The sequence below is a fragment of the Vicugna pacos genome, chromosome 10, assembly GCF_048564905.1.
Source record: "Vicugna pacos chromosome 10, VicPac4, whole genome shotgun sequence".
NCBI lineage: Eukaryota > Metazoa > Chordata > Mammalia > Artiodactyla > Camelidae > Vicugna > Vicugna pacos.
The window spans coordinates 60,622,350-60,648,876 of record NC_132996.1 but is presented as its reverse complement, the minus strand read 5'-3'; the positions used below and the strand labels follow the sequence as shown (position 1 = coordinate 60,648,876).

The 26,527-nt window shown below is 48.4% G+C and overlaps 1 protein-coding gene across 1 annotated transcript in view; it reads left to right on the top strand.

Moving 5' to 3' along the window:
- The first annotated feature begins 6,907 nt into the window (after nt 1-6,907).
- Nucleotides 6,908-26,527, top strand: part of LRP4 (LDL receptor related protein 4) — a 45,578-nt gene continuing 25,958 nt past the window's right edge. Inside the window, exons 1-13 of the mRNA XM_031690620.2 lie at nt 6,908-7,200; nt 19,666-19,812; nt 21,006-21,122; nt 21,365-21,478; nt 21,835-21,951; nt 22,285-22,413; nt 22,648-22,767; nt 23,180-23,305; nt 23,907-24,032; nt 24,225-24,359; nt 24,731-24,856; nt 25,183-25,413; nt 26,256-26,412. Of these exons, the coding sequence (XP_031546480.2) occupies nt 7,149-7,200; nt 19,666-19,812; nt 21,006-21,122; nt 21,365-21,478; nt 21,835-21,951; nt 22,285-22,413; nt 22,648-22,767; nt 23,180-23,305; nt 23,907-24,032; nt 24,225-24,359; nt 24,731-24,856; nt 25,183-25,413; nt 26,256-26,412 (1,697 nt within the window). The 5' untranslated portion in view covers nt 6,908-7,148. The remainder of the gene's footprint in view (nt 7,201-19,665; nt 19,813-21,005; nt 21,123-21,364; nt 21,479-21,834; nt 21,952-22,284; nt 22,414-22,647; nt 22,768-23,179; nt 23,306-23,906; nt 24,033-24,224; nt 24,360-24,730; nt 24,857-25,182; nt 25,414-26,255; nt 26,413-26,527) is intronic.

Genomic DNA, 26,527 nt, shown 5'->3' with positions numbered 1-26,527 from the left:
GGACTTGGAGGGTGCTGCTGTTGGGGTCTGTGTGGTGGAGCTGGGAAGCAGCCCCAAGAATATAGCTTTGTTTGGGCATTAACCCATTTGCGGTTATAATAATGATAAGTTTCAGCACCAGTGGCGCCTGACTGTTAATGACTCAAAGAAAGCTAAATAAGAACAAGATGTCATCTCTGGAGCAATTTGTAGGTTTTTCCTACAACTCCATCCCTTCCATAAAAATCCTAAGGACCCTTATATTTAAAGTCAGTCTTCCACTCTTAATGTCCTAAACAGTCCATTGAGGAGGAAGACTTAGAAAGGGGCAGGTGGTTGCTAGGCAGGTTACAAGAAAATTTGGGGTTGCACAAAAATAGTAGGTAGCCTTTTATTGGTAGTAGAATTACTGTTTATATTTTTCTTCTTCATACTTTTCTATATTGTTAAATTTTTCTATAATAGGCATACATTATAACCTGAAACCAAACAAACAATAAATGAGTGGCTTGAAAATCTTTAAAAAGCTTTTTAAGCAGAAATGATGACTTTCACAGACAGTGTTTGTTTTTCCCAAGAAGGAGCCATCACTTTTAGATTTCTCTTCTGCCACACATTACATGAATAGATTTTGGCAACACGTCAGTGGCAGAGGAAGTTTTTCAGTGAAAGATACACAATATTGGGTCTTAAGAAAAGAGGAACTACACAAGAATTGTTTAAGTCAAGTGCATTTCTGTGACCCTGTTAAATGTTAAGGAAAAAAACATTCAATTCCAGCCTTCAGTTTACTCGGGTTTTTCAGGTTCCTAAATTATCATTACATATTTCTAAAAACTTTATCTAAACAAATAATCATCCACGTAAACCAGCAAGTCATAAATCAACTTCCCAATCCTGAAAATAAGCAAATCATATAAAATTTATCAAAACAGAGAAAGGGCAATGAGATGTGACAGTCAAGTACTACAATTTAAGGAATGGAAACATCAAACTCAACACAATAGGAAAAATACCCACGAGAGAGGATATGATGAGATATCCACTTATCAGATTATAATTCCTAATTATAAAGAGAAAATTAATAGACATTGCTGGCTCTGCAGAGGACCTATGAGAGATTCATAGGGAAGAAAATCCTCCCTGGAATTGAAAACTAGAAAAGCAAACATAAATGTACTAAATAGTTTTAAACCTCAAAAAAAAAAAAAAAACAATAAGGGAAGAAAAAATGCAGTCGGAATTATTGCTACAAAACAGGTTCAAGAAACTAGGACAAGCTTTTATCAACTCATCAAGCAGAAAGATGCTAAAGGCTAAGTAGCTACTAAGAAATGCAGGTCATGAAATTCATGCTGAGCTACTAGGCTCGTCTTAAAAGACTTATGTTCCATAAGAGCAAAGCAGAAACTAAGTGTAATGCCACTGTCTGAGATTTACATGTTTAGTTAAAAATGCTATTTGCAGACAAATCATTTTGGACTGCCACAGGTCAACAGACCAGAGCTGTGGGAGAATCTGCAAAGAAAAAGAAACGTTCACAAATTCTTGGGCAGTTAAGAATAACTAATGCATTATGAGAAAGTAGTTAAGAGGATATGGCTTAAATTGAACAGGAGCTCAAAGACAATTACAGACTTGTAACTTCTTATTATTTTATATTTTCAAATGCTGCAAAAAAGAGTTGGGAATTACACTTTCAGAGAGTTTAAAAGGGAGGACGATTTTCTGACCCTTTTTGGTAGCCCATAACAAATAGCTGTGCCTTCTTCTGTCCTGGAATATATTCCTTGATAAACATTTATGTTATTTTAAAAAACTATTTGATTTCTCCTACTAGACTGTGATTTTCTGGAGGGCAGAGTCTTCATCTTTAAGTTTCTAGGACAATGCACAGCGCCTGACAGAATAAATGCCTGTTAAATAGACTCCCCCGGCCCCCGCCCCCACCACCCGGATGAAAAATCTAGAAAATAAAAGTCATCCAATCCATAGGACTTAAGGTTGCCTCACAAGAACCAATTCATGAAACAAATTCATTAAATAAAAAGGCCAGCAAAAGGCAAGGCATCACTGAGAAGGAGATTAAAAATCGATGAGAAAGCATTTGCATCTCCTTCCTACACGTAAATCCTCTGTGTGACAGATCACCATATCTTAAGAAAGACCGAAGAAAAAAGCAACTAACTCAACAAAAGGTGTAGAGGCAATGCTGCATGTGGAGAGGCTAAGAGAACTGGTTCAGAAGGATGAAACAAAATATGTTAGAAATCATTAAATAAACTTAGGATCTGAACTGGAAGTTCCCAAATTTCAGACTCTTAGGACAAAAAGCTGCAGTCTATGTGTCTATTTTTTCTCCCCCAAGCCATCCACTACATTGTTACAAGAGTTTATTGTTCTAAAATTCAAATTTGACCATGTTACTTCCTTACTTTAAAAGCATTGCTAACTCACCATTACTAGGATGAAGCAAAATTCCTTAACATGCAGATGTGTACATCCCTTCACAGTCTGGTCCTAACCTACTTTTCCAGCCACTCTGCCATTCACTCTTCCCTACACACTTAATGCCCTAGCCGTACCTTCTTACTTGCTATTCCCAAACATACTGAGCTCTTTCACATCCTTTTGCTTGGGCATGAGCAGTTCTCTCCACCTAGAATGTATTTCTCTCACATTTTCTGCCTAGTAAACTCTTCCACATCCTATTAGACCTAGACAAAATGCCACCACCTCCATGAAACCTTATCCAATCTCTTAAGTAAAATAAGATAAAGGCAGTGAATGAGAACAAGACAAATGTAAGGTGGTAAGTTCTGAGGCTGTGACATTGAGCTGAAACCAGCCATGGATGAGTCTGGGGAAACAGCATTCTAAGTAGAGGAGACAGCTCACGCAAAAGTTGTAAGACAGAAATGATAGCATATTGCAGAGCTGAAAGAAAGACAGCAGGGCCAGAGAATGACTAAGGGGAAAAGTGGGTAAAGAAGTAGGCAGAGGCCAGCTCATGGAAGACTTTGAAGGGCACATGAGAAGTACAGATCTTATTCCAAGGGCCATAGGAAGCCTTTGGAAGGTTTTAAGCCCAGTAATGTTATGATCTGATTTGTCTTTTAGGAAGTCACTGCGGCTTCTGTGGAGAAGGTAAATTATTATAAAGGGGCAAGTGTGAAAACAGATCCTTTACATAAGAGGCTTGATTCATGTTTGTTACTAAATGAGTATTTATTCCTTGATCCATTTGCTTATCCACTATTCTAAATTTATCTTTGCTGCTGAAATAAGCAAGATGTATTGAGATGTTTGCTGCAAAGACTCTACTTACATGTGCCAGGTGTGTGACTATCAAGCTTTCAGGAGATAAAAAACGTGCTTTTCAGGGTGTGCCCAAGTTAGGCCAGGGAAGTGAATCAGCCATGATACCCAGATCCTAACTGCAATGCTACTGCTGAGCTGGAGCCTGAAAAGCGTTGGTACTAGAAATGGTGGCATGCAATTAAAGAAAGCACAGAAATGCAAATCAGAGTATTTCCTTCTACTTTCTTCTTCTTTTTTTAAAATTCTGGTCTCCAGTAATAGCCCCCTGAACCTAGATAAAAGCACACCTATTGTTAAAGTTAATGATGTTTTCCTATAAATCCTACCAGCTCTTTCCTGTCTCGGGGCCTTTGTATATACTGTTCCCTCTGCCTAGAAGACCTGCCCCATCCACTCTTAGCCTGATGAATCTTACTCAGCTTAAGTGTCAGTGCCTCTGACAGGCTTTCCTTGAACCTCCAAATCTAAATCAAGTTTCTCCTTTCATAGAGCCCTGTACTTTTCTGTGAACGCCCCTATCTTTGTGGCTTTCAATTCATTCGTAAGATCATTCTTTTAATGCCTCTGTATACTTGTAGCCTCCCCCACCATCAGACTGTAAGTTCCGGGAACCCAATATATCTGTTTACCACTGCTTCTACAGTGCTTGGTACATAACACACCCATAATAAACACTTACTCTTACTAAGTTGAGTTAATGCTGAAAATAGGCATCCCTAAGCAGATAGGTATAGGACTCTTAGCTCCTTTAGCTGTGTTTTCTCTTGTTTTCCATTCTATAGCTTTAATAACTCCTTCCCCCCATTCACACAAGAAAGTGATTCTAGAGATAAGATGGAGCAACTCTTTGCAGATTCATATTCTTAAACTTTAAAATCAGGGTCTCTCAATCTCAGCACTATACACATTTGGGGCTGGAGAGTTCCTTGTGCAGAGTGAAGTCCTGCTTATTGTAAGATGTTTAGCAGCATCCTTGGCTTCTACTCATTATTTGCCAGTAATACCTACTCCCAAAAATGTTTCCATGTATGGCCCCATGTCTACAAAATCACTCCTGATTGAGAACCACTGTTTTAAAGTGTGAAAAATCAAGACTTTAACTCTTTTAGAAGAATTACATTTTAGAAGTTCAGGTTGTTGAATGATTCTTAGGTTATAAGAGGATTCTACCAACCCAACTGCATCAAAACAGTGCCCATTTCAATCTTGTTTCCATATCACCCCCTGTGTTTCCTTTGAAAAGGCCATTTAGTGATGGTCTAATTCAGGGCAATATTGTGATCTTGGAAATTCAGTCCCCTGGTCTGTCCTAGAAGGATGAAGGAAAGGGGTGATGTTTCTGAGGAAACCAATGCCCCTGAGACCCCTCTGGAATTGGCAATCCCCCACAACTCTTCTAGGGGCATGTCCCAGAGGACAATAAAAGGGAGATCAACAGCCCATTCTGGCATGCTTTTCAGGATCTCTCACTCCAAACAAGAAAGTCTGAGAGGCCTGGTAAAAATAAATATGGCTTAGCACTCCTGGCACAAGAGCAGTTTCTGACAGCCAAGACTTAACTCACCCTAGGGGGTCACCCAGCCAGGGACTATGCATGAAGTTCATTTCTACCCATTGATATTCCCAGTGACTCACAGCAGCCTGGGATGGCTCTGTGCACCAGAACTGTGCGGAATTATGGAGGAGGAAGCCTTGAGATGCACACAGAAAATGCAGTCTCTTGAGCCTGAGTCAGACAGTGACAGCCCACCTCCCTCTTCCTGCTCAAACCCAGAAAAACAACACAAATCACTCTGGAAAGGAACCTGTCCTTTGAATACAGAGTGGAAACTGTTTATAAATTCTTAATCCCCTGACATTGAAAGTATGGTGACCGCCTGTCCTGGATTTTGGGGGACAAATGTATCCATTATACCACATGTCCTTTGTTTTCATGTGGAAAAAATATGGTTTTCAGAATCATAAGGTCTTCTTCAATAGGTCGGAAAGCAAGTCTTCCTAAGCAACATACATTGAAACCCTGAGACCAATGAAGACTGCATCAAAAATGTTGTGGGGAGAGGTATTGAGAATTAGCCCCTACTTTTTCACTTTTTCCTCCTTGGATTTTAGGCTAAGATGAGATAGGCCTTAAAGGTTGACTGTCATTCCTAGTAGTAAGATCATGTAAACCTGACCTGACTCCACTGCCGCCTTCAGTCAGCAAGAAGAACTACACACGCAGAAAACGCCTAGGTATTAGTTACCATGGTGATGTTAGTTCAACCACATTTCAAGAAAAACTGTAGAGAAGTACTGGCTAAGAAGGAATTAACACCACATTTTTTTGTTGTTGTTGCTGTCGCAAAGTTAATGTTAGCTTTGGTCAAAGACGGTAATCTGAAGTGAAAGCCTTTGAAAAATTGCAAACAAGCAAGGATGAAATGGCAACCAATCCATTGGAGAAATCTCCTAATATCCTCTTTGCACTACGCCAAATTACTTTCCCCTCAGCTAACATGGGGCATTTGGGTCTTTCTGGCTCTGTTTACTGGTGGAAGGAAAGTGGTTTAACAAAATCGCAGAAGATCCAAAAGCCGGGAACTGTTAGCATACCAGCTTGGAGGGAAAAATGGTACACTGGACCCTGAGGAAGCTGGGGACTTGGACAAAAGTAGCAAGACAAGATTCCACCTAGAAAATGGAAGGCAGTAACAGAATTAATCCACTTTTATTAATATGTACTGGGGTTAGGCATAGGCCACTAAGCTAAGACAAGAGAGGAATTTATAACTTTATGTAGTAACCCAAAAGTTAAATATTTCTAGAAGGCCCTACAAACTGAGGCTGAGAGGAAGCTGAGGTCTCTGGGGGAGTGCAAATGCAAGTAAGCACTTACTTCCTTACCCCTCTTCCTTCCTTGCCAGGATCAGAAAGTCAAGGAAGGTGAAGAGGCTAACTACGCTAATTTACAAAGACAGCAAGGAGGAACTATGTCTGGGCCAATTCTGGACGTCTGAGCTGGGGCCGCAGGACCCAGACAACCACCTCAGGAAATGAGTAAATGAAAAGGGGAGGTCGTCGAATTACTTAGCCCTTGAACAGCGCTGCCTAGACGGGGGTGGGGGAGGCGTGGTGGAGCAAGAAGAAAATCTCAGAAAAGGAATTTTGACATTGAGAATGCTAGTTAAGATACAGCACTCCAGGCCCCCTGATGTCCCTTGTTTGATGTCCATAAAGACCGAGAGGATTATGCATTAGTAAGCCTTGCGTATTCTGAGACATCAATGAAGTCTGGACTTAGGCCGGTAGGGGGGCCGGGGTCACGTCCAGGCGACTTGGGTCAGTCCGGGTGCACCTCTCTGGCACAGAGCTTGAGTAAGCGGGATCCGAGGTCTGCAGCTAGGCTAATACTGTAAGTTAAGGACTTTCGAGCAGTAATAATGGGGACAGTGAGGGGGGGCTCTCTCGAGGTTTAGGAATGTGGGGGCGGCCTGAAGAGGAGCTGGGCCAGCGCTAGAGGCGCCGGCGGGTGGGGTCCGGGGACAGGGGGGCGGGGGCCGAGGGCGGGAAGGGGCCGGGCCGGCGCTGGGGGCGGGACCAGGCGCGGTGGCGGTGGCGGGGGCTGCGGCTCGGGGGGCGGGGCGGCCTGGCCCGGGACACCCCCTCCCGGTCCCCTGGCGGGGCGGCTTCGGCTCCGACAGCATTGGAGGCAGCAGCGGCCGGCGGGCTACTTGCGGGGCTTACCCGCCGCCGTGGACCGGGACGCTTCCCCTCGGGGACCCTCCGCCGACTCCCTCCTCCGCGCCGTCCCGCGGAAGCCGGCGGGACCCCGGCCGGCAGGGAGCGCCGGCGGCGGTCGCGGCACCATGAGGCGGCCGTGGGGCGCGCTGCTGCTTGGCGCCCTGCTCTGTGCACACGGTAAGCGGCGCCGCCGCGCCCGCGCCGACCGGCCCGCCGGGAAAGTTTGTCCCTGGGTCCGGCCGCTGCAGGACTCACCTCCCGAGAGCAGGACGGTGCAGGCTGGGGCCTGAGACCCCTCGCCCTCACTCCAAGCAGTAGCCCGGAGATTGCATGCCAGGGAGGGGACCGGGAGCTCCCCCAGTTCCTCCAGTGTTAGACGGGGCAGCGACGGAGGATCTCCCTGGGCTCGGGTCTGGGCCGGCCTGGGGGAAGATCCGAGGCGTTCGCTCGCCTCCCTCGCTGCTCTTTGAAGAGCTGGCGGCTGCTTCCCTTTCAGGTTTAGACAGGGTCTCTGTGTCCTTGGTGCGAATGAATGTATTTACGAAGAAAGGGAGGCGGGGAAGGATGGTCGCTAAACCGTAAATTGTAAATAGCCCTCCTTCCAGGGGCTTGGGGTCTCGAGAGGATTGCGGAGAGAGCCCCCAGTGGAATCTGAATACTTGAGCTTGGGGAATCCGCCACTCGAGGAACGGTTCCTCGGACTGCAGACCATGCTCCCGCCGAGGGTCTTTGGGCACTGCTTGCTCTCAGCATCTCTACTTAGTGGTGTTTTGGGTTCCCTCTCCTGGCTGCGACCAATCAGCTTCCTGCCCTGGTTCCTTCCCGGAGCGGGGGGAGGGGGGAAACAAGGTTGGAAAAGGGTTAGAGGAGGGACATAGGGAAGAAACTGCTGGAAGGCTCCCGCAGATCCGTCCTGGCCGGGATAGAGGGGCGGGTATCGCCGAACCTCAGGAGGCAGCCTCCCGGCCCGCGCGGTGGCCCTCGGGGGAGCTGGAGGGATGGCAGCAGGACTGCTGCTTCATCTGCTCCTTATTAATAACTTGTTTGGTGCTCATACGCAACTGTTGTGTGTGATTAGGGCTCCAGTGGAATCTGTTTCTCCGCAGCCACGGGGACCGTGGGTGCACCCCGTGATTTAGCAGCTGCCTCTAGTTTGTGCTCAAAGATCAAAGAACTTTGATCTTTGTACCCCAACCTTATTCACCCACCGCTCTTCAACCGGGGAAGATCCGAATTTTCCCCCACTCCCCGCAGCTCGGCTGAGGCGTTGGGGTTCAGAATGGAGGGGTCTGTAGACCACGGCCTTACACCGATTCTTTCTTTAACTCAAAGGGAGCTCGTGTAGAAATAGTACAGATTTCGGAACTTGCCTGGCAGGGCGTGGAGATCCCTGAGCACTTGTTTTAAAGATTGGTTTACTTCCCAAATCCAAAACAGAGTTCTCCTGTCTGTTATTTAAACTACCCGTGGGTTTTAAATGACTTTTTCCATGCCCACTCTAACCCGACTGAGCTCTTAACCCTTCCTCTCTGAGTAGTAGCCTAGTGGACCCACGTTTCTCTTTGCACTGTGCTCCCCGCCTCCCGGGCTCTCTCCTAGGAGGTTATTTGTAGCCTCTTTGGCGTGTCGGGACAGCGGCCCTACTGGGGTAGGAATGTAGCTGCTCTTCCCACCACATGGGCCCCTTAAAGGGACAGCTATGCTTTTTGGGGGCTTTCCCCCTTCGGGCTGCAAGGGAAGGGGATGGAACTTTTCTCTCGGCCCCCTGGAGGAAGTTTTGAAAAAGATCAAGGGAAATGGCACGGCCCTGGAAAAAAAAAAAAAAAAGGCTAAAACGGATACCAACAAAGCCAGAGAGAAGATTGTCGCCTTCTGCCCTAGGGAAAGGGGAGCTGGAAGGTTCCAGGCTGAGACTGGCCAAGAGGGTTTTATTGCTCCAGAGCTGTCAAAACTGCATACACTACATCTGTGTTGAGAATGGGGGTAGAAAATTGTGCATATTTTATGCTTCAAAGAAGAAGGATGAGAGGGTTCTTGGTAACTCTTTGGGTTCTTTTTAAAGGCAAGAAGTTTAATAGAAATTTCTAAGCATGAGAGGCTTTCTGTGCATACGCGTAAGGATGCTCCATGGCACCAAGATCTCAACTTCACCTAGCCCAGTACTGAGCCATCCTCGGGAGGCCTGGAGGGGACAGATTCTTGGTTCACCAATGAGACTGAGCAGTTGCTTAACCAAAAATAATACCACCAGGAGGATCCCACACTATGTTCCAGGGGCTGAGGGAGAAGCTAATGTGTCATAGTAGATCAATTTGGCAAATCTGACCATAGCTAGGAATGAATTCAAGACACTAAAGTTTAAGGTGCTTATTTGGATGCTGCTAGTACTGGGGGTTTTTCTTAGACCCTGTAGGTTTGGCCAGAGCCTATATAATACTCCAACCTTAAAGATTTCGGAAGGAAACTTGGTTACTGTTAATAGCCCTGGGTATCCTCCTGCTGAGGGTTGAGGTGAGGCCTCGGACAACCTACCACCATTTGAAGAGTAGAAACCCTTTTTGTCTTAGAGGTCTCTTCCAGGTAAGTGAAAAGTTGAAAATTCTGTCCAAGAGTGCTTTGATAGATAGAGGGTTGTTTCTGAGGAAGACTGCAAAAGAGGGGAGCTGAGACTGGTTTCCTTTGCATCTGGTGTTGCCATGGTGCTTGGTTGACCTTGTCCCTGATCTTACTGGACTTGTGAAAGATGCTTGGCTTGTCACTGATTTTGGATTTCCTCTTCTGTCCCCTGTTGAATATCATATAACATCTTTGGGACTGGCACATGGTATTAAGAATGACAGGTGCAAGGAAGCTGAGTATGGCTGTGTCTGATACAGAGCACGTTGGGTATGTCCATCTTCTGGGCCAGCAGAGAACACAAGACATCACAGAGGACAGGGTTTTACAGGTCTTCCTCACTCTTTCTACTGCTTGACTGCTAATCAGGATCCCCAAGAAGAAGGAAAATGGGACAGATTGGCTGTGTTGCTTCTCCTTTGAAGAGAAGATCAATCCTAGGAGCTTCCTAAATAGGAACAGAATTTCAGAGACTGCTTTAAGAAGTAGTCTTGTCTTTTTTATGATTGGGCACATCTCATAATTACGAGACATTTCCATGCCTTTGGCCGACTAGGTCTGTTTGTCTGCTCCAGCCACAGTCTCTACATTCCTTGACGCAGTTTAGCCACGAGTTTTGTCACAGTTGCCTGGACATGGGGCATCTGGGCCCCAGACTGTGTCTGGATTAGCATCTCATCTTCAGCATCAGAAGCCCGTCTCCCCTTCTCAGCCTGGTGGGATTCAACGTCCCAGGAAAGACTTTATGCCTAATGGTTGGCTGGCAGAGCCAGGGTTTGGCCCTATAAATAACCGCTGAATGCCTGTGCTGGCCACGCTCCTTCCAGCTTAGAGCTAACAGGGTCAGGTTCTTTCTCCCCAGCACACTCAGGAGCAGTCCCTAAACTGGTATCTGCACCCATTCATTTGTTCATTCATTCCGCAAACACACATTTGTCAAGCACTAATCTAATCACCACATGCATAGCTCGGTGATCAGGAAGTACAGGCAGGCCTGGGTTTGAATCTCGGCTTCAGCCCTTTATGCTGACCCTGTACAAAATATTTAATCTCCCGGAACTTCAGTGTTCTTCTCTGTAAGTGGGGGGAGGGGTGGAGTAGTAATAAATTATCACAGGAGGATATTGTAAAAATTATAGGAAATAATAGTACGTTCAAACCATTCAATCAGAGCCTGACAACTGCTGTGTGACTATAGGCTGGGATAAATGTTACTTCTTTGTTAGCATGCTTCAGAAGTGGATTAGAGATGGTTCTCGCCTTTGGACTATGGGAGCCAGGCAAACAAATAATTATACTACAATGTCATGTGCTGAAATAGAGGCTTAGCCCTTCCTTCATATCAGCTAGTTTTTGGCTTTCTTTTTTGAAGGTCTTGCCCTTTCTTCACCCCCCCCTCCTTGGAAACTTAATGAAACCTAAGCATAGTTCCCTCCTGTCCACACTTCGAAAAAGAGGTCTATTAAGCTATTTCACGAGTCTAGGGGGCCCACTCTGCCTTGGCTTTCCTGGGAGAGGGCCTGGGAGGTGGGGCTTTCCTCTGAGAGCTTCCCAGTTAAAAGCCCTGTGGTCAGGGATGCAGCCAGGCATCTTACCCAAAGGTTGCTGTGACCCGGGGTGAGAGGTGCTGCCTGAGGTCTCTTGGAGCTGGAACCGTTTAGAATTCCAAGCTCTCCCTCCCACTGGCCTGGGAAAGGAGTCAGGCCCTAGAGCTCATAAGGTAGTAATTGCCCCAATTTGGGGGTTGGGCTGTTGTGGAGTCGCCTTCCTTCACGACTACTGTCTTCAATCAGGAATCCTGTCAGCATGTAGGGATAATTGATTTGGGTCTCAAGGCCCCCCACCCCCACTCCTGCCCCACTCCTCCACCCCCAAGTTTGACCCCGTTGTCTCTTTGTTTCTTCCACTTAAATTGGTGCCAGTGATGCAATGTTTTTGGGGTCTGCAGAAAGTTGACTGTAACCAAGAGCAGCCGTTAAAAAAAGCTGATTCTCTAGCTTTCCTGGCAGTTGTTTGACTCCATTTTCTGTTCTGCATTTCTGATTTAGCAAGAAGCAAACATCTTCGGTGCCCTTGGGCACCTCTTACATCCTTCTAAGCAAACTTCATTCTTTCACGGCACGTAGGCATTCCCATCCTAGCTCACAGCTGAGTGGATTGCCTGCAAGCTTCCCCACCGCCCTGCTCCCCTGCTCATTCAGGTTGGAATGAGGAGGGGAAGGGCGCTGCCTGCGACCCAGCTGGGGAGAGCCTTGCCGAGACTTGCTGCAAGCCCTGACAGGCCTACGGGAACTACCCCCTCACCTCTGTGCAGAGCCGGGAGGATCCAAGTTGTGAGCAAAGCCGGAAACAAAAGACTGGGAGCAAACCTCCCATCTGGCTGAGAGGCCGGCAGCACAAAGGTGCTGCTGCATAATTTATCACCGGAGGTTTTCTGGGACTGGGAAGCCCTTGGCTCCAGGCAGTGCCTGTTGAGAGGAGAGGACAGCTCCCCCCACAATCTGGGTGTAGAGCCAGGCAGGTACAGGGTAGGGTATTGAGAGAGTCACCTGATTAGCCCGTGAAATAAAGCTTTGAGACTGGAAGGGCCTCCACTGATCTCTCCTCACTCCGCAGGGTGGAGAAACTTCTCCAAAAGTTTCCTTTGTTGGCCCCAGCCTTGGGAATCCACTGCCACCACCTTTTGGGCATGGATGAGGACAAGAGGTAGTTTCTCTGTTGGGTTGACTACAGCCTTCTGGAAACCAAATATAGGTGCCAGGTTATAATATCCATAAGCCAAGCAAATATGAAAGGGGTGTTCCCTCCTCTTTCCACTCCCTGCCACACTCACCTGGCAGTTTAAATGAGAAATTTCAACCACAAGTTCAGATAAGCAATAAAAGCTAATGGTTCAAAAATGTATCACCCCCCCAAATGAGAATTTCTGCCCTTCTGGGAATGATCTCTGGTGACCATTTTTGTACCACAAGCAGGGACATGTGGTCTAAAAAGTACAAATGTACTTCTGGGGCAGTTAACATTTTTTAATCTTTTGCTGTACTGCTGGCACTGTGGTGAGTGTTAATGTGTTCTATCACGTTTACTCCTCACTGTATCCTTATGAGGTAAATTCTCTTAGATTCATGTCCTGCAGATGGAAAACTAAGACTCGGGCCATTTGCTGTCACACAGCTAGTGAGTAACTGACCTAGGATTTGAACCCAGAGCGTAAGCTGATAACCCTCGAACCCACACTACCTTTTAGAACAGAATGGTTTAAATTGAAGCTATACCAGAAGGTCTTGGTTGGGACTATCTACATCTTATCTTACTTTGACCTCTCCTTTCTGTTTTCAGTCTTCATCTTCTCAGGGAATCCCAATACATAAAGAATTACCTTTCAGGTGCTTTTTGATGGAGGGAGGCTTAAAAAAGCTCCCAGAACGGAGGTGTGGTTTGTTGCTCCCTGAAGCCATGTGTTACTCTGTGCGCCTTGTGTTTTGAGATGTAGGGGGAGAGGAAAGCAGTATTTTGAGCAGCCCCTCAGAGAGCACAGCCACATTCAAGCCCTGTTGGATTTGTAAGATCTGTTGACTGAGTTCCTAGGCCGGGTAAGTAAAACCTTGAGGACATATGTGGAGACATAGCTACATTACTGGGTTGAGAGAGAGGACACTGTTGAAGATGATGGGGTTAATAAAAACAACAACAAAAATAATAGCTGCTTACTGTGTACTTTATATTTATCATTTCATTTAAACCTCCCAGTGGCCCTATGAAATAGGTACTGTTATTAACCCCATTTAACAAAAAAAAGAAACCAATCAGTTTCTGAATTGCTCTGTAAATTAGGTTCTAAATGCTCTTTTCTTTACTTGCCTCCTAGGAATTGGTTGATGATAAATTAGGTGAGGATAAAGGATACTATGTGCTTCAGGCTCTTCCAGAGAAGGGCAGTGAAGCACGACTCTTGCCACAGGACTCTCCCCCCCTTCTTCCCATTGTCGCTCATGCCTCCAGCTTAATCCATGGGAGCAGCACTGAGCTTGGCACACAGTAGGGTTTTTAGACATCTCAAGCCCTGAGCAATTAGGGCTTACTCATGGGGTGGCTAGTAGACAGTCTGGGTGAGTCAAATTCTGTAACAATAATAGTTAGACATTGTCATTTATTGAGAGCTTAGTATATGCTAGGCATTATGCCAAGGGGTTTTTATGAAATTAACTAATTCAGTTCTCATAACAACTGTGTGAGGTGGGGTCTCCCAATTTTCCAGATGAAAAACTAAGGTATAAAGAGATTAAGTAACATGCCCAGGTCAGACGGCCAGGACTTACCTTAGTTTTGTTCCCATGTTCTTGACACTGTGCTCTTCTGCCTCATAACTTTGGGAGCTGACTGTTGAGAACTTCTTTTCTGTATTTAAGTGTGGCAAGAGGGGACTGAACCTGCTGGGGCCAGTAATTAGGTGTTTCATGGTGTCACTTTTGAGAGGTCTCACTAGGAAAGGACTTTATCAGATGTAAGGTAAGGCTGGCCTCTGGGGATCTAGGGACAGACATAAGGAAAGTCATGGTGTGTCAGTATCACAGCCTGATAATACAGCCAGCGAAAGGAATTCTTGTTGGAGAAAGGAGTGAACTTAACCTGAATAGGACTAGGAAGCCACCTTAAAAAGGAGATTCCTGTTTTCTTTAGTATAGGTTAGGTAGGAAATAACCACTTTTATTTCTCCTGTTCTGGTCTTCTCTTTTCCTGTGACTCCAACCCTCACAAGGTTCTAAAGGCATATGTCATTCATTCACTTATTTTACAAACTTATGTTGATCATCACGACATACCAAGCATTGGACTATGCACTGTGAATAAAAACACAAAGCTCTATACCCTACAATTCCAACCACCAAGAGGCTTATGGTCTAGTAAGTGAATGATGGTCCCACAGTGGACTAAATGCTACCATAAGAGGAGATACATATGGCCTCTGGGACACAGAAAAGGGACTTTCAGTTCAGCTGAGGCCTCATGGGTCCAGGTGGGGAAGCATCAGGAAACAGCCTGGCCACCTTCTACTGCCAACTGTTTGCCTTGTGTGATATTGGTTCTGATGTTTTCTCTGTAAGCTCTGTCCTTGCAGACAGTGGCTATATTGGCCCCCAGGTCTCTCCAAATGCCAGATATCTCTCAGGTGAAGCTAGATCGATTTCCATGTGGCTCCCTGCTGCCACCCCTTTCAGTTGTGTTAGTTTTGTGTTGCTGCAAGGGCATCCCTTTCAGTGAGAGATGCTTACTGAGTAGGCCACCCAAGGAGCTGAAATCAGTGGAATAGTTCTTTGATTGGCCTGGGCTTAGTTTAGGGTCATTTCAAAGAACTTATCCTCATTAAATAAGGTTTATGTCCTCACCGTTGCTGCCAGTTGATAGGAGGAGAGAAGAGAGCTTTGGCATAAGAAGAACATTCTTCACCTCTATGAGTGATGATTCCTCCCTTTCCCATTGTGATCTCTTCCACACTAAGGTAGCCATCATATCCCAACACTCACAGGACACTCCTTCAGCCTTCTCATTTCTGGTTCAGCTTGAAAAAGCTGCGTATAGTCTCTGTACACCTTGGGTCTCCAAGTGACAGGTATGGTCTCCCTTGAGCTGATCATTCTATGAAGTGGTGGGGAAAAGTCTCTCTAATTTGAGTGTGCATCAGTTTCATCTGGGAAGCATTATTGAAAGTCCAGATTCTGAGATCATATTAAAAGAAGAATATCGGTCTAAGGGTCAGAATGGGGCTGCCAGGCTCTCCTTCATACCCTATGACCTTGGCCAGAGCAGGTGATCTTATGTATTAAATGAGTACTACTGTAATGATTAAATGAGAATGCAAGTGTTGGGGGAGAAGGTATAGCTAGTGGTAGAGTGCGTGCTTAGCATGCACGAGGTCCTGGGTTCAATCACCGATACCTCCATTAAAATAAATAAATAAACCTAATTACACCCCCCAAAATAATAAAATTGATTAAATTAAATTTAAAAATGAGAATGCAAGTGTGTATGCAAAAGTAGCTTGCAAACTGTCAAAAGAAACTGCAAAATGGAATCATTTATTGTCTGAAGCCCTGTTCTTTTCTGGACCAATACAATACGGAGGCACTGGTTCAGAGGACTAGGGCTCTATGCTGTCCCTGCTTCACCTCACCTTAGGACAAGTGACATTGGTCCTTAGCCTTGGCAGTAGCCAGGAGAGGTCACTGCTTGAGATCCATAAATTCACTGTGTATTTGCTAATCAAGAATAAAGGAGAAAGACCCAAAAGTCTCAGTATTATAAAAACCCTTTTTTGATCTCAAGGTTTTGGAAATGCTCATAATAACAATACCACTTATTGCGAGGCACTCTGATGAAGTGATTAAGAGCAGAGGATCTGGGATTGACCTGCCTGAGTGTGAATGCTGGCTTCAACCCTTAGTACCTGTGTTACCCATCAATGGACTTTACCTCCGTGTGTCTCAGTGTCCTCAACTGTGAAGTGTTGATAATAATAACAGTGCCACCTCCCAGGAGGGGAGGTAGTATATGAAAAGCACTTAGAAAAGTATTTGGAGGGAACCTGGTAAGTACTCAGTAAATGATGATGTATTGTTATGAAGCTTTTGCTGTGTGCCAGCCATGTGCTCAGCACTCTGTATAGATTATTTAGTTAAATCTTTACAAAACTGTTTGCTGTAGGACTATTGTTATTCCCATTTTATGGATGAGGAAACTAAGACTCAGAGGTATTAAGTAACTTGCTCAAAGTTGTAGAGTTAGTGGACTTGAACCCCAGCCTCTTTGACTTCAGAATCTATGTTCTCTCACATGTTACACTGTGTCTGGTATACCAGATGGACATTTCCTTGCTTTCCTTCTAAAGAAAACAGTGAGAAAGTGGTAAGATGGCTGAGATTTTGGTTAACCTATGAACACATTAACGTGTCTCCCAAAAGCTGGATAACTTGATGATCAAAGATAGGGAACACTTTAGGAAGAGATCTTTTCCTTGTTGAGTTGCATTAGATTGAAGGGCCCACGCCCTTTGAGGCCAAGGGAGCTTACAGTGTGGCTGACACATAGCTTCCATGGCCAGAAGCACAGCTGAGTGTTCTAGCTGAATACTTCTTAAAATGAAGACCGCGTTTTGCCACCCGCAGTCATTTGTTTCCTTTCTTCACTCACCATTCTTTTAGTTAAAAAGGGTTAAAAGCTGTCCTTTATGATCGCAGCCAGGACTGGAGTGAAAAGGCAGAATTCCACCTCCTCGGATCCCAGAGGGGCAGCTGTTGTCCAGAAGAGCTGGGTGTTGGAGTATAATGTGTCTATTTACTGTATGAACACCGAAGCCAAGAGTTTGCCTGCTGCTGGCTGCCTGACCTTCACATGCTGACGTTTAGATGTGGCTCTGACATGCAGGAAGTCGTGACTTTTCAGCAACTAACTTGATGTCCACCGGATGGAATGCTTTGTTCCCGAAGTCTGCAGGGGAACTCAGGACTTCTGCTATCACTCAACCAAAGGCGTTGGGGGTGGGGGTGCCTAAAAAGAAATCCTGAAGGTTCCTCTTTACATTCTGGATTCTTTTCTACTTGCATGCAGCCTCGAGATGCTGCTGGTCTTGCTCTCCCAATCCTGGTACTCAGGTTATTTAAATCAAGGCCTTTTGGAAAAAGCCAGCCCCCAAATCCTCATTCCCCCACACTCTCATCCTGCATTTATGAAACATCTTTGGCGTGCCAAGGCATGAGATTAGCCTTTTCCACTTTTATCTCCATGTCCAATCCTTGTGGCTTTTTTACACATGAGGAAACATGCTTAGGGAACTATGGGACTTGTACAAGGTGGCCCAGCTGGTCAGTGAGACCCAGCTCTCTGCTCCAGGTCCAGTGCTTCCTCCTCTTCCCTTCTCCCCCACCTCACCTCTTACCCTGAACTCCGCATTGGTACAGCCCCCCTCCCTGCTGTGCGTGCCTAGCTGTGCTTCTCAACCTCCACTGGCATTTTAGGCTAATGACTTCTTTGTTGTGGGTACCTGTCCTGTACATTGTAGGATATTTAGCAGCATCCGTGGCCTTTATCCTCTAGATGACAGCAGTTCTACTAGTCACAACAAAAAATGTCATCACCCATTGCCAAATGCTCCCCCCCACCAGAGAAAAATCATGCCTCATTGAGAAGCACCCTTAGCCTTAGTCTTCCTCTTTACCACCCCGCCTCCGTGCAAGGGATCAATGTGTTGGGGAGCCCCATGGCATGGGGTCCTCTGGAATACTTAGTTGCTCTTCCATCCCAGCAAGAGTTCCCCAAATTAGTGCCTATAACAATGATGAGCCAGTCACAAGTCACAATTTCCTCAGGCTCTGGTGCCCAGGGATGGAGTGAAAAAAGCCCCCATCCCTTCTCAGTGCTCTCAGAACAGGCCCAAGAGGATGAGACTGGGGCTGAGGCATCTGGGTCATCAGTGCTTCCCTGGGAAGAATCCTCTGTTCTGTACTTGCAGAGAGACCTGGAGAGACAGGTGCTTTGGGCTTGGAGTAGGGCCTTCCTGTGAGCTATAGAGATGCTGCACCTCTCAGATGCAACCCTGTGGCTTCTGCAGCAAATCCTGCGTCTTTTCTAGGGCAGCTGACTCTCTTTGCACGTGGAGAGGGAAGGCAAGTCCTCAGTTGATGATGGGGTGAAAGCTGTGGTCCTTCACTCCAGAAATGTACGTTTTGCAGGCAGGTAGTTTCAGGGGTTCACAGATCCCAAAGCTGGCCATCCATCCATCCATCTGCAGGTTAGGAACACTTGCTTTAGTCTTACACTTAGCACTGGGATTGAAATAGAAACGGAGGTGTCTAGGGCTCTCCCCTTACTTTTGGTGGGAATAGCAGTACACCCTTCATTCTGGGCCCTAAGCTGGCTCGAATAACGTAATGAGGTGAGGATGTACGTCAAGAGGTGAGCCGAGAGAGAAGCTGGGTCCAGTGAATAGGAAAGGAAGTGGGGTGGCAATTTGGGAGCAGACTCCTTCCCTGTTCCAGCCTAGCCTGAGGGCAGGGCCCAGCTGAAGGGAGGAAAGGGAGAAGAAAGCAAGGGGGGAGATGAGCAAGGGAGAGGTGGCCCCCTTCTTTCCCAGCTGCAGCAGCCCAGCTGGTCAGATGAATGCTGGGAGGGGGGAAGAGTGACCCTGGCAGAACTCTTTGTTCCAGCTGAGGCTAGAGCAGGGGCACCGAGCCATTCACACGCCATCCCAGGGCATCCTGCTGGGCACGCTGGAGAGGGGGCACAGCAGCCGGTCATGGGACTTGGCCAGGCAGATAGCTGGATACTCAATAGGGAAGCCCAGCTGCGTGCTGCTGAGGCTGGGGGAGGGGCTGCTTCTGCCATCCTTCCTCCAGGCTGTGGCCAGTCCCATAGACAGGAAGGCCCTGACTGGTCCCACTCAGTCTGCCCCGAGGCAGCCTGGTCCCCCTCCAACCCCCCATCCCACTCCTCCTGGTCACCCTCCTTAAAAGCAAGTTCCTGCTGCTTCCTGCTCCCCTCTGTTATTTCTTATCCCTAAAGGGGCTCCAGCATTTTAATTTCACTCTTATTTCTTGCCCTCCTTGGCCAGTGTCCAAGGGCCTGGTCCTGGATAGAGGCAAAGGCAGCCATAACTCAACCTAGGTTTGAAGAGAAGAATATGGAAGCCTTTCTGCATCACCCCTCCTGTCCCCGGCTCCCTTTCCTCAAGACCACCAGCTCTCCAGGTGGCATCTTTGTCTCTGGGCCTTTGTGGGTATGTGCAAAAGAAACCCTGTCATAGAAGGTATACCTGGACTGTTTGTGAGCACAAAGTCAGAGTGTATCTTCTATACCATTTCTGCCTTAGAGGAGGAGGAAGGCATGATTGTATCATCCATGTCTCCCTACGGCATCCCTGTGGCTCCCTGGGTGGCAGTTCCCCTAGACTTAGTTCCTTTGCCTTGCCCCACTGGAATGGGCTTTGGTTGGGTGGGAGCTGAACCCTCACTGGTTCCTCTTCTGTCTGCCCAGGCCTAGCCAGCAGCCCTGAGTGTGCTTGCGGTCGAAGCCACTTCACATGTGCAGTGAGTGCCCTTGGCGAGTGTACCTGCATCCCCGCCCAGTGGCAATGTGATGGAGACAACGACTGCGGGGACCACAGCGACGAGGACGGATGTAGTAAGAGCCTCCCCACGGGGGCAGTGGGAAGTGGTAGAAGAGGGACCTGGGGGTGAGGGAGCAAGGACAAATGTGATGGAGTGTTCTGTGCATCAGCTATGTCAGACTCAGACTCTTGCACGGGTGACAGATATTGACAGATGGGTGATTTCTTCACAATACATATGGCTTCAACCTTCCTGTATGTCCTTCATTTCCATACATGTGTAGCCAATAAAATAAACTTTGAAAAAAGTACAGAAGAAAACACCCTTGAAACTACAGGCAGTCTCTAATTAGATAGATGTCTCTCTATATACGTGAGTAAGTGTATTTTCAGTGCATATTTGTACATTTTTAAAGTGCATAGTACACGTGGATGCAGAGGATGTCTGTGTTTCTTATACTGGTATTCTGTGTGATCACACCTTTTTAAATAACATAAACTTTGTAAGAAGTCTTATAGTCTTGTTAAGTCTTCCTTATCCCCCAAGTATAGTAACGCAAGTATGCACCACGGGCTAGGGTGACCTGTCTTGGATATACACTAATATCACTCCTGAGCCAGTTGTCTGGGTTCAGGGGTGCAGCCTCCAACCTGCAGCACCTACATCTGAGGGAGGCTAATTAGTCCTATGAGAATGAAGCTACAACTTGGACCTTATTAACCCTAACCAGCTTAGCTAATTGTGATGACGGTAAATGGCTCACTTTCATGTAGCACTTCCACAGGCATTATCTTAAAAGACCTCTCTGAGTCAATTATAATTATTCCCATTGTACAGTCGAAGAACCTGTGGCTCAGAGAGCGTAACTGATTTGCTCAGTATGGTAAGTAATGTGTCCTAGAACTGGCAATTGAGCCCAGATGTGTCAGTCATCATTTAATATAGGAAAAGGGTTGGGGGGGAATACGCTAATTGCTCTTTTCATGTTTTCTTTAACTGCTTTCTTAGTGATGTTGAGTTGCTTGGGTTCTTCTGCCCTGGGAACCCCTGACCACCACTCCCTAAGAATCCTCTCGCTTCTTACCTGCTGTCTCTGCTTGGTTCTCGATCAGCCGGTGGGGGGCAGGCGCAGGAGTCTGTGCGGAAGGACTGTAATTCAGATGGGAGACATGGAACAAGTGTGAGGAAAGGATATCTGGCCCGGTTGAGCCTGCTTGAGTGAGTATATAAGACTGATACTGGTTTCCCTTCTTTTCCTGGACTCAGTGCTGCCCACCTGCTCCCCTCTTGACTTTCACTGTGACAATGGCAAGTGCATCCGCCGCTCCTGGGTTTGTGATGGAGACAATGACTGTGAGGATGACTCAGATGAGCAAGACTGTCGTGAGTGCTGGCGGGGCCGGGAAGGTTCCATCAGGCTCTGTTGGGAAAGGATGATGCCTCAGCCCTTGGGTCTTTGGCGCTTTGTCCTGTCCTTCCATCTCTCCCAGTCAGATAAGCCCCTGGAAGGTAGCCCCTCCCTTGGGTCGCCCGGGAAGCAGAGGAGCTGCTTGACTGCTCTTCTCTGTGAGGCCTTCCGCTGGGCTTCCAGGCACTGGCCCCATGGCCCTGCTCTGTGCCCACAGCCCCTCGGGAGTGTGAGGAGGACGAGTTCCCCTGCCAGAACGGCTACTGCATCCGCAACCTGTGGCACTGTGATGGTGACAACGACTGTGGTGACAACAGCGATGAGCAGTGTGGTGAGCAATGCTCCGGGGAGGCAGGCAGGGTGGCTGGTGGATGAAGTGGCCCTGGGGGGGAAGAGCATCAGTGGCTCTCGCGCTGTACAAACCGTGAACTGCCAGGGGTCCGGAGCAGCTGGGGGAGAGCCAGAGGGGCAGCGTGGCCAGACCCCTCAGGAACCACAGAACAGGAGTCCGAGGCCCAGTCTCTCCAGGGCCTTGGCTTTCCCGAGGGGAGTCTGCGCCGAATCTGTGGTGTCCCGCAGGGCCTGGGTCAGACCCCTGGGGGGCAGTGAGGGTGGGAGTCAGGAAGGATTGCAGGAGGGTTGCCTGTGGGGCTCCTGCAGGATGGCTGTCCCATTGCCTCCCCACAGACACGCGCAAGTGCTCGGACAAGGAATTCCGCTGCAGTGACGGAAGCTGCATTGCTGAGCACTGGTACTGCGATGGTGACACTGACTGCAAAGATGGCTCTGATGAGGAGAGCTGTCGTGAGTTGCCCCAGAACTCAGGCTGTTGGGCTGGGATGGAGCAGAGGGCTCTGTCCCATGGGCTGAGGGCCAGGCCAAAGAGTGCATGGACAGTGGGCAAGGAGGGTGGATTCTTAAGAAGCAGCTCCTCCTAGGCTGAGCCAAGTGGGAACAGGTTCCCAAGATGGGAAAGGAGGGCTCCCTCTGGTTCACCAGAATATGGGAGTCTGTGAGGGCCATCCCAAATGAATCCTATTTTCCTTGCCTGATCATCTTGCCCTTTGAGGAGTCAGAGCCCCTCTCCTCTGTCCAGGACTGAGTGTATGCCCCTCCCTGCCCCTGCCCTCCTTCCAGCCTCAGCAGTGCCAGCTCCCCCCTGCAACCTGGAGGAATTCCAGTGTGCCTACGGCCGCTGCATCCTCGATATCTACCACTGTGATGGCGATGATGACTGCGGAGACTGGTCAGACGAGTCTGACTGCTGTGAGTGCTCTGGCCTGCTGGGTGGAGGAGGGGAGGCCAGGCTGGGAGGAGTACCTGGGATGGCAAGGCACAGGTGCCAGCTGGGGCAGGAGCTCAGGGGAGGAGCTTCTGGATTCCCTGGCCCCTGTTGGGCAAAGATGGAGGAGCCTGGGTGCTGGGGCTGTGTCTCTGGTCTGCTGTGGGACACTGCGTGCATGGACTGGTTAGAGACAGAAGCCTATGTTGTTTCCCCAGCCTCCCACCAGCCCTGTCGCTCTGGGGAGTTCATGTGTGACAGCGGCCTGTGCATCAATGCAGGCTGGCGCTGTGATGGTGATGCAGACTGTGATGACCAATCTGATGAACGCAATTGCAGTGAGTGGGGGACGGTGCCAAAGGTCTTGGCTGAAAGTAGGGGAAAACCACCACCAATGAAGCTTGAAGACAGTTAGGACAGGACCACCGTGTACAGTCGTGTAGGTTGGGCACCTCACAGAGGTGCCGTGTCCAGAGGATGCCAGTCCCACAACAGACATATATTCTCTAATTATGTAGATTTATATATTTATCATGGCAGTTTTCCAGCAGATGGCAGTAAATTGTCTTTAGAAAAGGACACCTTTTTCTGATTCCCACAGAAATGCCATGCTGACCAACTGTGACAATGGTGTCAAGAAGCGTGGCATGGGCTCTGGCATAAAGTACGGTTTGGGGTGGCAGGGTGGCAGGGTGGCACCTCAGGCTGCAGTGGGGCCAGCCTTATACTAGACCTTTGCTTTTTGCTCAGCCACCTCGATGTGCACTGCGGAACAGTTCCGCTGTCGGTCAGGCCGCTGCGTCCGCCTGTCCTGGCGCTGTGATGGCGAGGACGACTGTGCGGACAACAGCGATGAAGAGAACTGTGAGAACACAGGTAGAGTCTCCCAGGGGTACTCCAGGCCCCTTAACCCATAGTTGGGTTGGAGGCAGGGGTGAAAAGAGGCTGTTATTGCTACCTTTCCAGTTGGGCCAAGGTGATGCTTTAGACAGAACTTGCCCGTGGTCTGGATTTTTCCTGCTCTTCTCAGTTACCAGTGTCAAAACCGGGTGTATCTGCTGACCTGCAGCCCCATGGCCTGGAACACAATATCAGAGCTGAGAGCGTCAATGGCCTCTCACATTCTAGTCACACACAGCCAGTGCCTGTCGTTCTAGCCTAGTGAGCAAGGACTGCTCTCTGGCTGACAGCACCTAGGCCCTCTCCCCTAGCCACACTGGTGCCCGACACACGGATACACTCTCTCATTCTGTCCCACACCCCTCACCATCCTGCTGTGGTGTCCACATGCAGACATCCAGCCGGCCCTGTCTGAGCTGTTTCCTGCCTTGGACCCCAACCCTCCCACCTTGAGTCCCATCTGTCTCCCGCTCACCCTAGAAAATGACAGTCTCCCATACTTTGGTGACCCAAGCCTTGCCCTGCCGTGACCTGACTCTCCCTCTGTCCCCACCTCCCACCGTCCCTCCCTCTCTAGGAAGCCCCCAATGTGCCTCCGACCAGTTCCTGTGTTGGAACGGGCGCTGCATTGGGCAGAGGAAGCTGTGTAATGGGGTCAACGACTGTGGGGACAACAGCGATGAAAGCCCACAACAGAACTGCCGTGAGTGTCCCCCGTGGGCACGCCCGGCCCGTGGTTTGCAGCTGAGTCCCATCCCATATGCTTCAAAGAGAATCCTCCCCAGGGACTCTTGCAGCCTTGGGAGCTATTCTTCGTGGTCCAGGTGGAATGCCAAGTTGGCTGTCTGGGGGAGGATTCTGGGCTCAACTCCCGTCTCTGGCTTGGCTGGCACAGGGCCCCGGACGGGTGAGGAGAACTGCAATGTTAACAACGGTGGCTGCGCCCAGAAGTGCCAGATGGTGCGGGGGGCAGTGCAGTGTACCTGCCACACCGGCTACCGGCTCACCGAGGACGGGCGCATGTGCCAGGGTGAGCTGGGTCCTGATTAGGAGCAGGGCCAGGTAGCTGTGTTCCCCAGGGGTCAGGCATTTAATGGGCTTGACCTCATTTCAATATTACAGTAGCCCTAAGAGGTGGGGATTATTGTCCCTCCCATTTCAAAGATGAGGGAATGGAAGCTCAGAGAGGTTAGTCACTTACTGAAGGCCACAGAGCCAGTGAGTAGCAAAATTGGGATTCCAGCTGCATGACCTCGAAGCCCTTAACCACTTGTTATATGACCTTCCCACTGGGTCTGGACATTAGATGGGTATGTGGACAAGAAAGCAGCCAGTTGGCTTGGGGGTTGGAATGGGAGGGTGGCAGGACAGAGATCGCCTGACAGTTCTCCGTCCTCACAGATGTGAATGAATGTGCTGAGGAGGGGTACTGCAGCCAGGGCTGCACCAACAGCGAGGGCGCTTTCCAGTGCTGGTGCGAAGCAGGCTACGAACTCAGGCCTGACCGGCGCAGCTGCAAGGCTCTGGGTAAGGGATGTTGGCATTTGGCTGGGTGGGCGGAGAGCTGAGCATGGAGACAGCCAGGTGCTCCAGCGCTCGGGAATTTGCTGAGAGACAGAGAGATGTTTCCGTCTCAGTAAATTGGAGCTGTGAGTTGCGTTCTGGGACCCAAGGAAAACCTTGCTGGAGTCAGGTGTATACTTTGCAGGCTCCCACTCTTTTAGTACTGGTGCTGACAGCTTGGGACATGCACTAGGGGGCATGGGGCCCCTGGGAGCTGGGGGTGCATGCTGATGGTTGCTGGGGGCAGCTCTGGAGCCCAGTGGGGGCCCCATTTCTATGCCACGTCCCAGGGCCGGAGCCTGTGCTACTGTTCGCCAATCGCATCGACATCCGGCAGGTGCTGCCGCACCGCTCCGAGTACACACTGCTGCTCAACAACCTGGAGAATGCCATCGCCCTTGATTTCCACCACCGGCGCGAGCTCGTCTTCTGGTCAGATGTCACCCTGGACCGGATCCTCCGTGCTAACCTCAATGGGAGCAATGTGGAGGAGGTTGTGTCTACAGGGCTCGAGAGCCCAGGTAGGGATGAGGGCTCAGGGGAAGGGGTAGAGCCACACCACATGCAAACCAATCCTTGAAGGAACAGGCCAGTGGCCACACACCCTCGGCAGCAGAACATCTTCTTCTCCCAGTGAAATCTTGCATGGAACTCTAATACAGAAAACATTTGTTAGTCTATATTTTATAGGTTCAGATTTGTAACATTTACTTCTTATTGAGCTCAGTCAATGGACTAATGAGACCATTTTGATGAATGTAACCATTTGAAATCAGAGATTTATGGATGGTAGTTACAATTCTCTATCAGCCTGCATCCAGTTTAATTCTGAATTTTGTTTTGATGGCTTATTATGAGGGATATTCTGATCAACCCAGATAAATATATCCAGATGTTTGCAGACTAGAAAAGCAAGAGCTCACTTTGTAATTTCAGGCCATTCTATAAGCAGGTGAAGTAGTTAGAGTTTGATATTGAGCGCGTTTGACTCAAATGCTTGTGGAACTTCTGATGTGCACCTGCAGGATCCTAAGCCACAATTTGCAAACCTCTAGGCCACTGTAGTCACGGACCCTGGTGTGGGTCAGGGAGCCAGAATTTAGGAAGTGGAATATAAATGGCTGAGAGGAGGAAATGCATGACCTTGGACAGTTACTTGACTTCTCCGTGCCTCAGTTTCTTTGTCTTCATGGGGATTATAGAACCTTGCTCACACGGTTGTTGTGATGATTAGAGTTAGTGTATAATGATTAGAACAGTGGCTGGCCAAGAAACTGCTTCGTGTAAGAGCTGCCCTCATTACTGTGGGACAGAGGAGCCAGGGCTGAACTCCTAATGCTTGTCTATGGCCTCTTTCCACCAGGGGGCCTGGCTGTGGATTGGGTCCATGACAAACTCTACTGGACAGACTCAGGGACATCAAGAATTGAGGTGGCCAACCTGGATGGGGCCCACCGGAAGGTGCTGCTGTGGCAGAACCTGGAGAAGCCCAGGGCCATTGCCTTGCACCCCATGGAGGGGTGAGTGAGTTGTGACTCAGTCTCCCAAATTCCTCTTACAACCTCTAGGGACAGTCCCCAGACCATCCAGGCCAGACTTCACTGGGGCAGGGGCATCCTCACAGTGTGATATTAA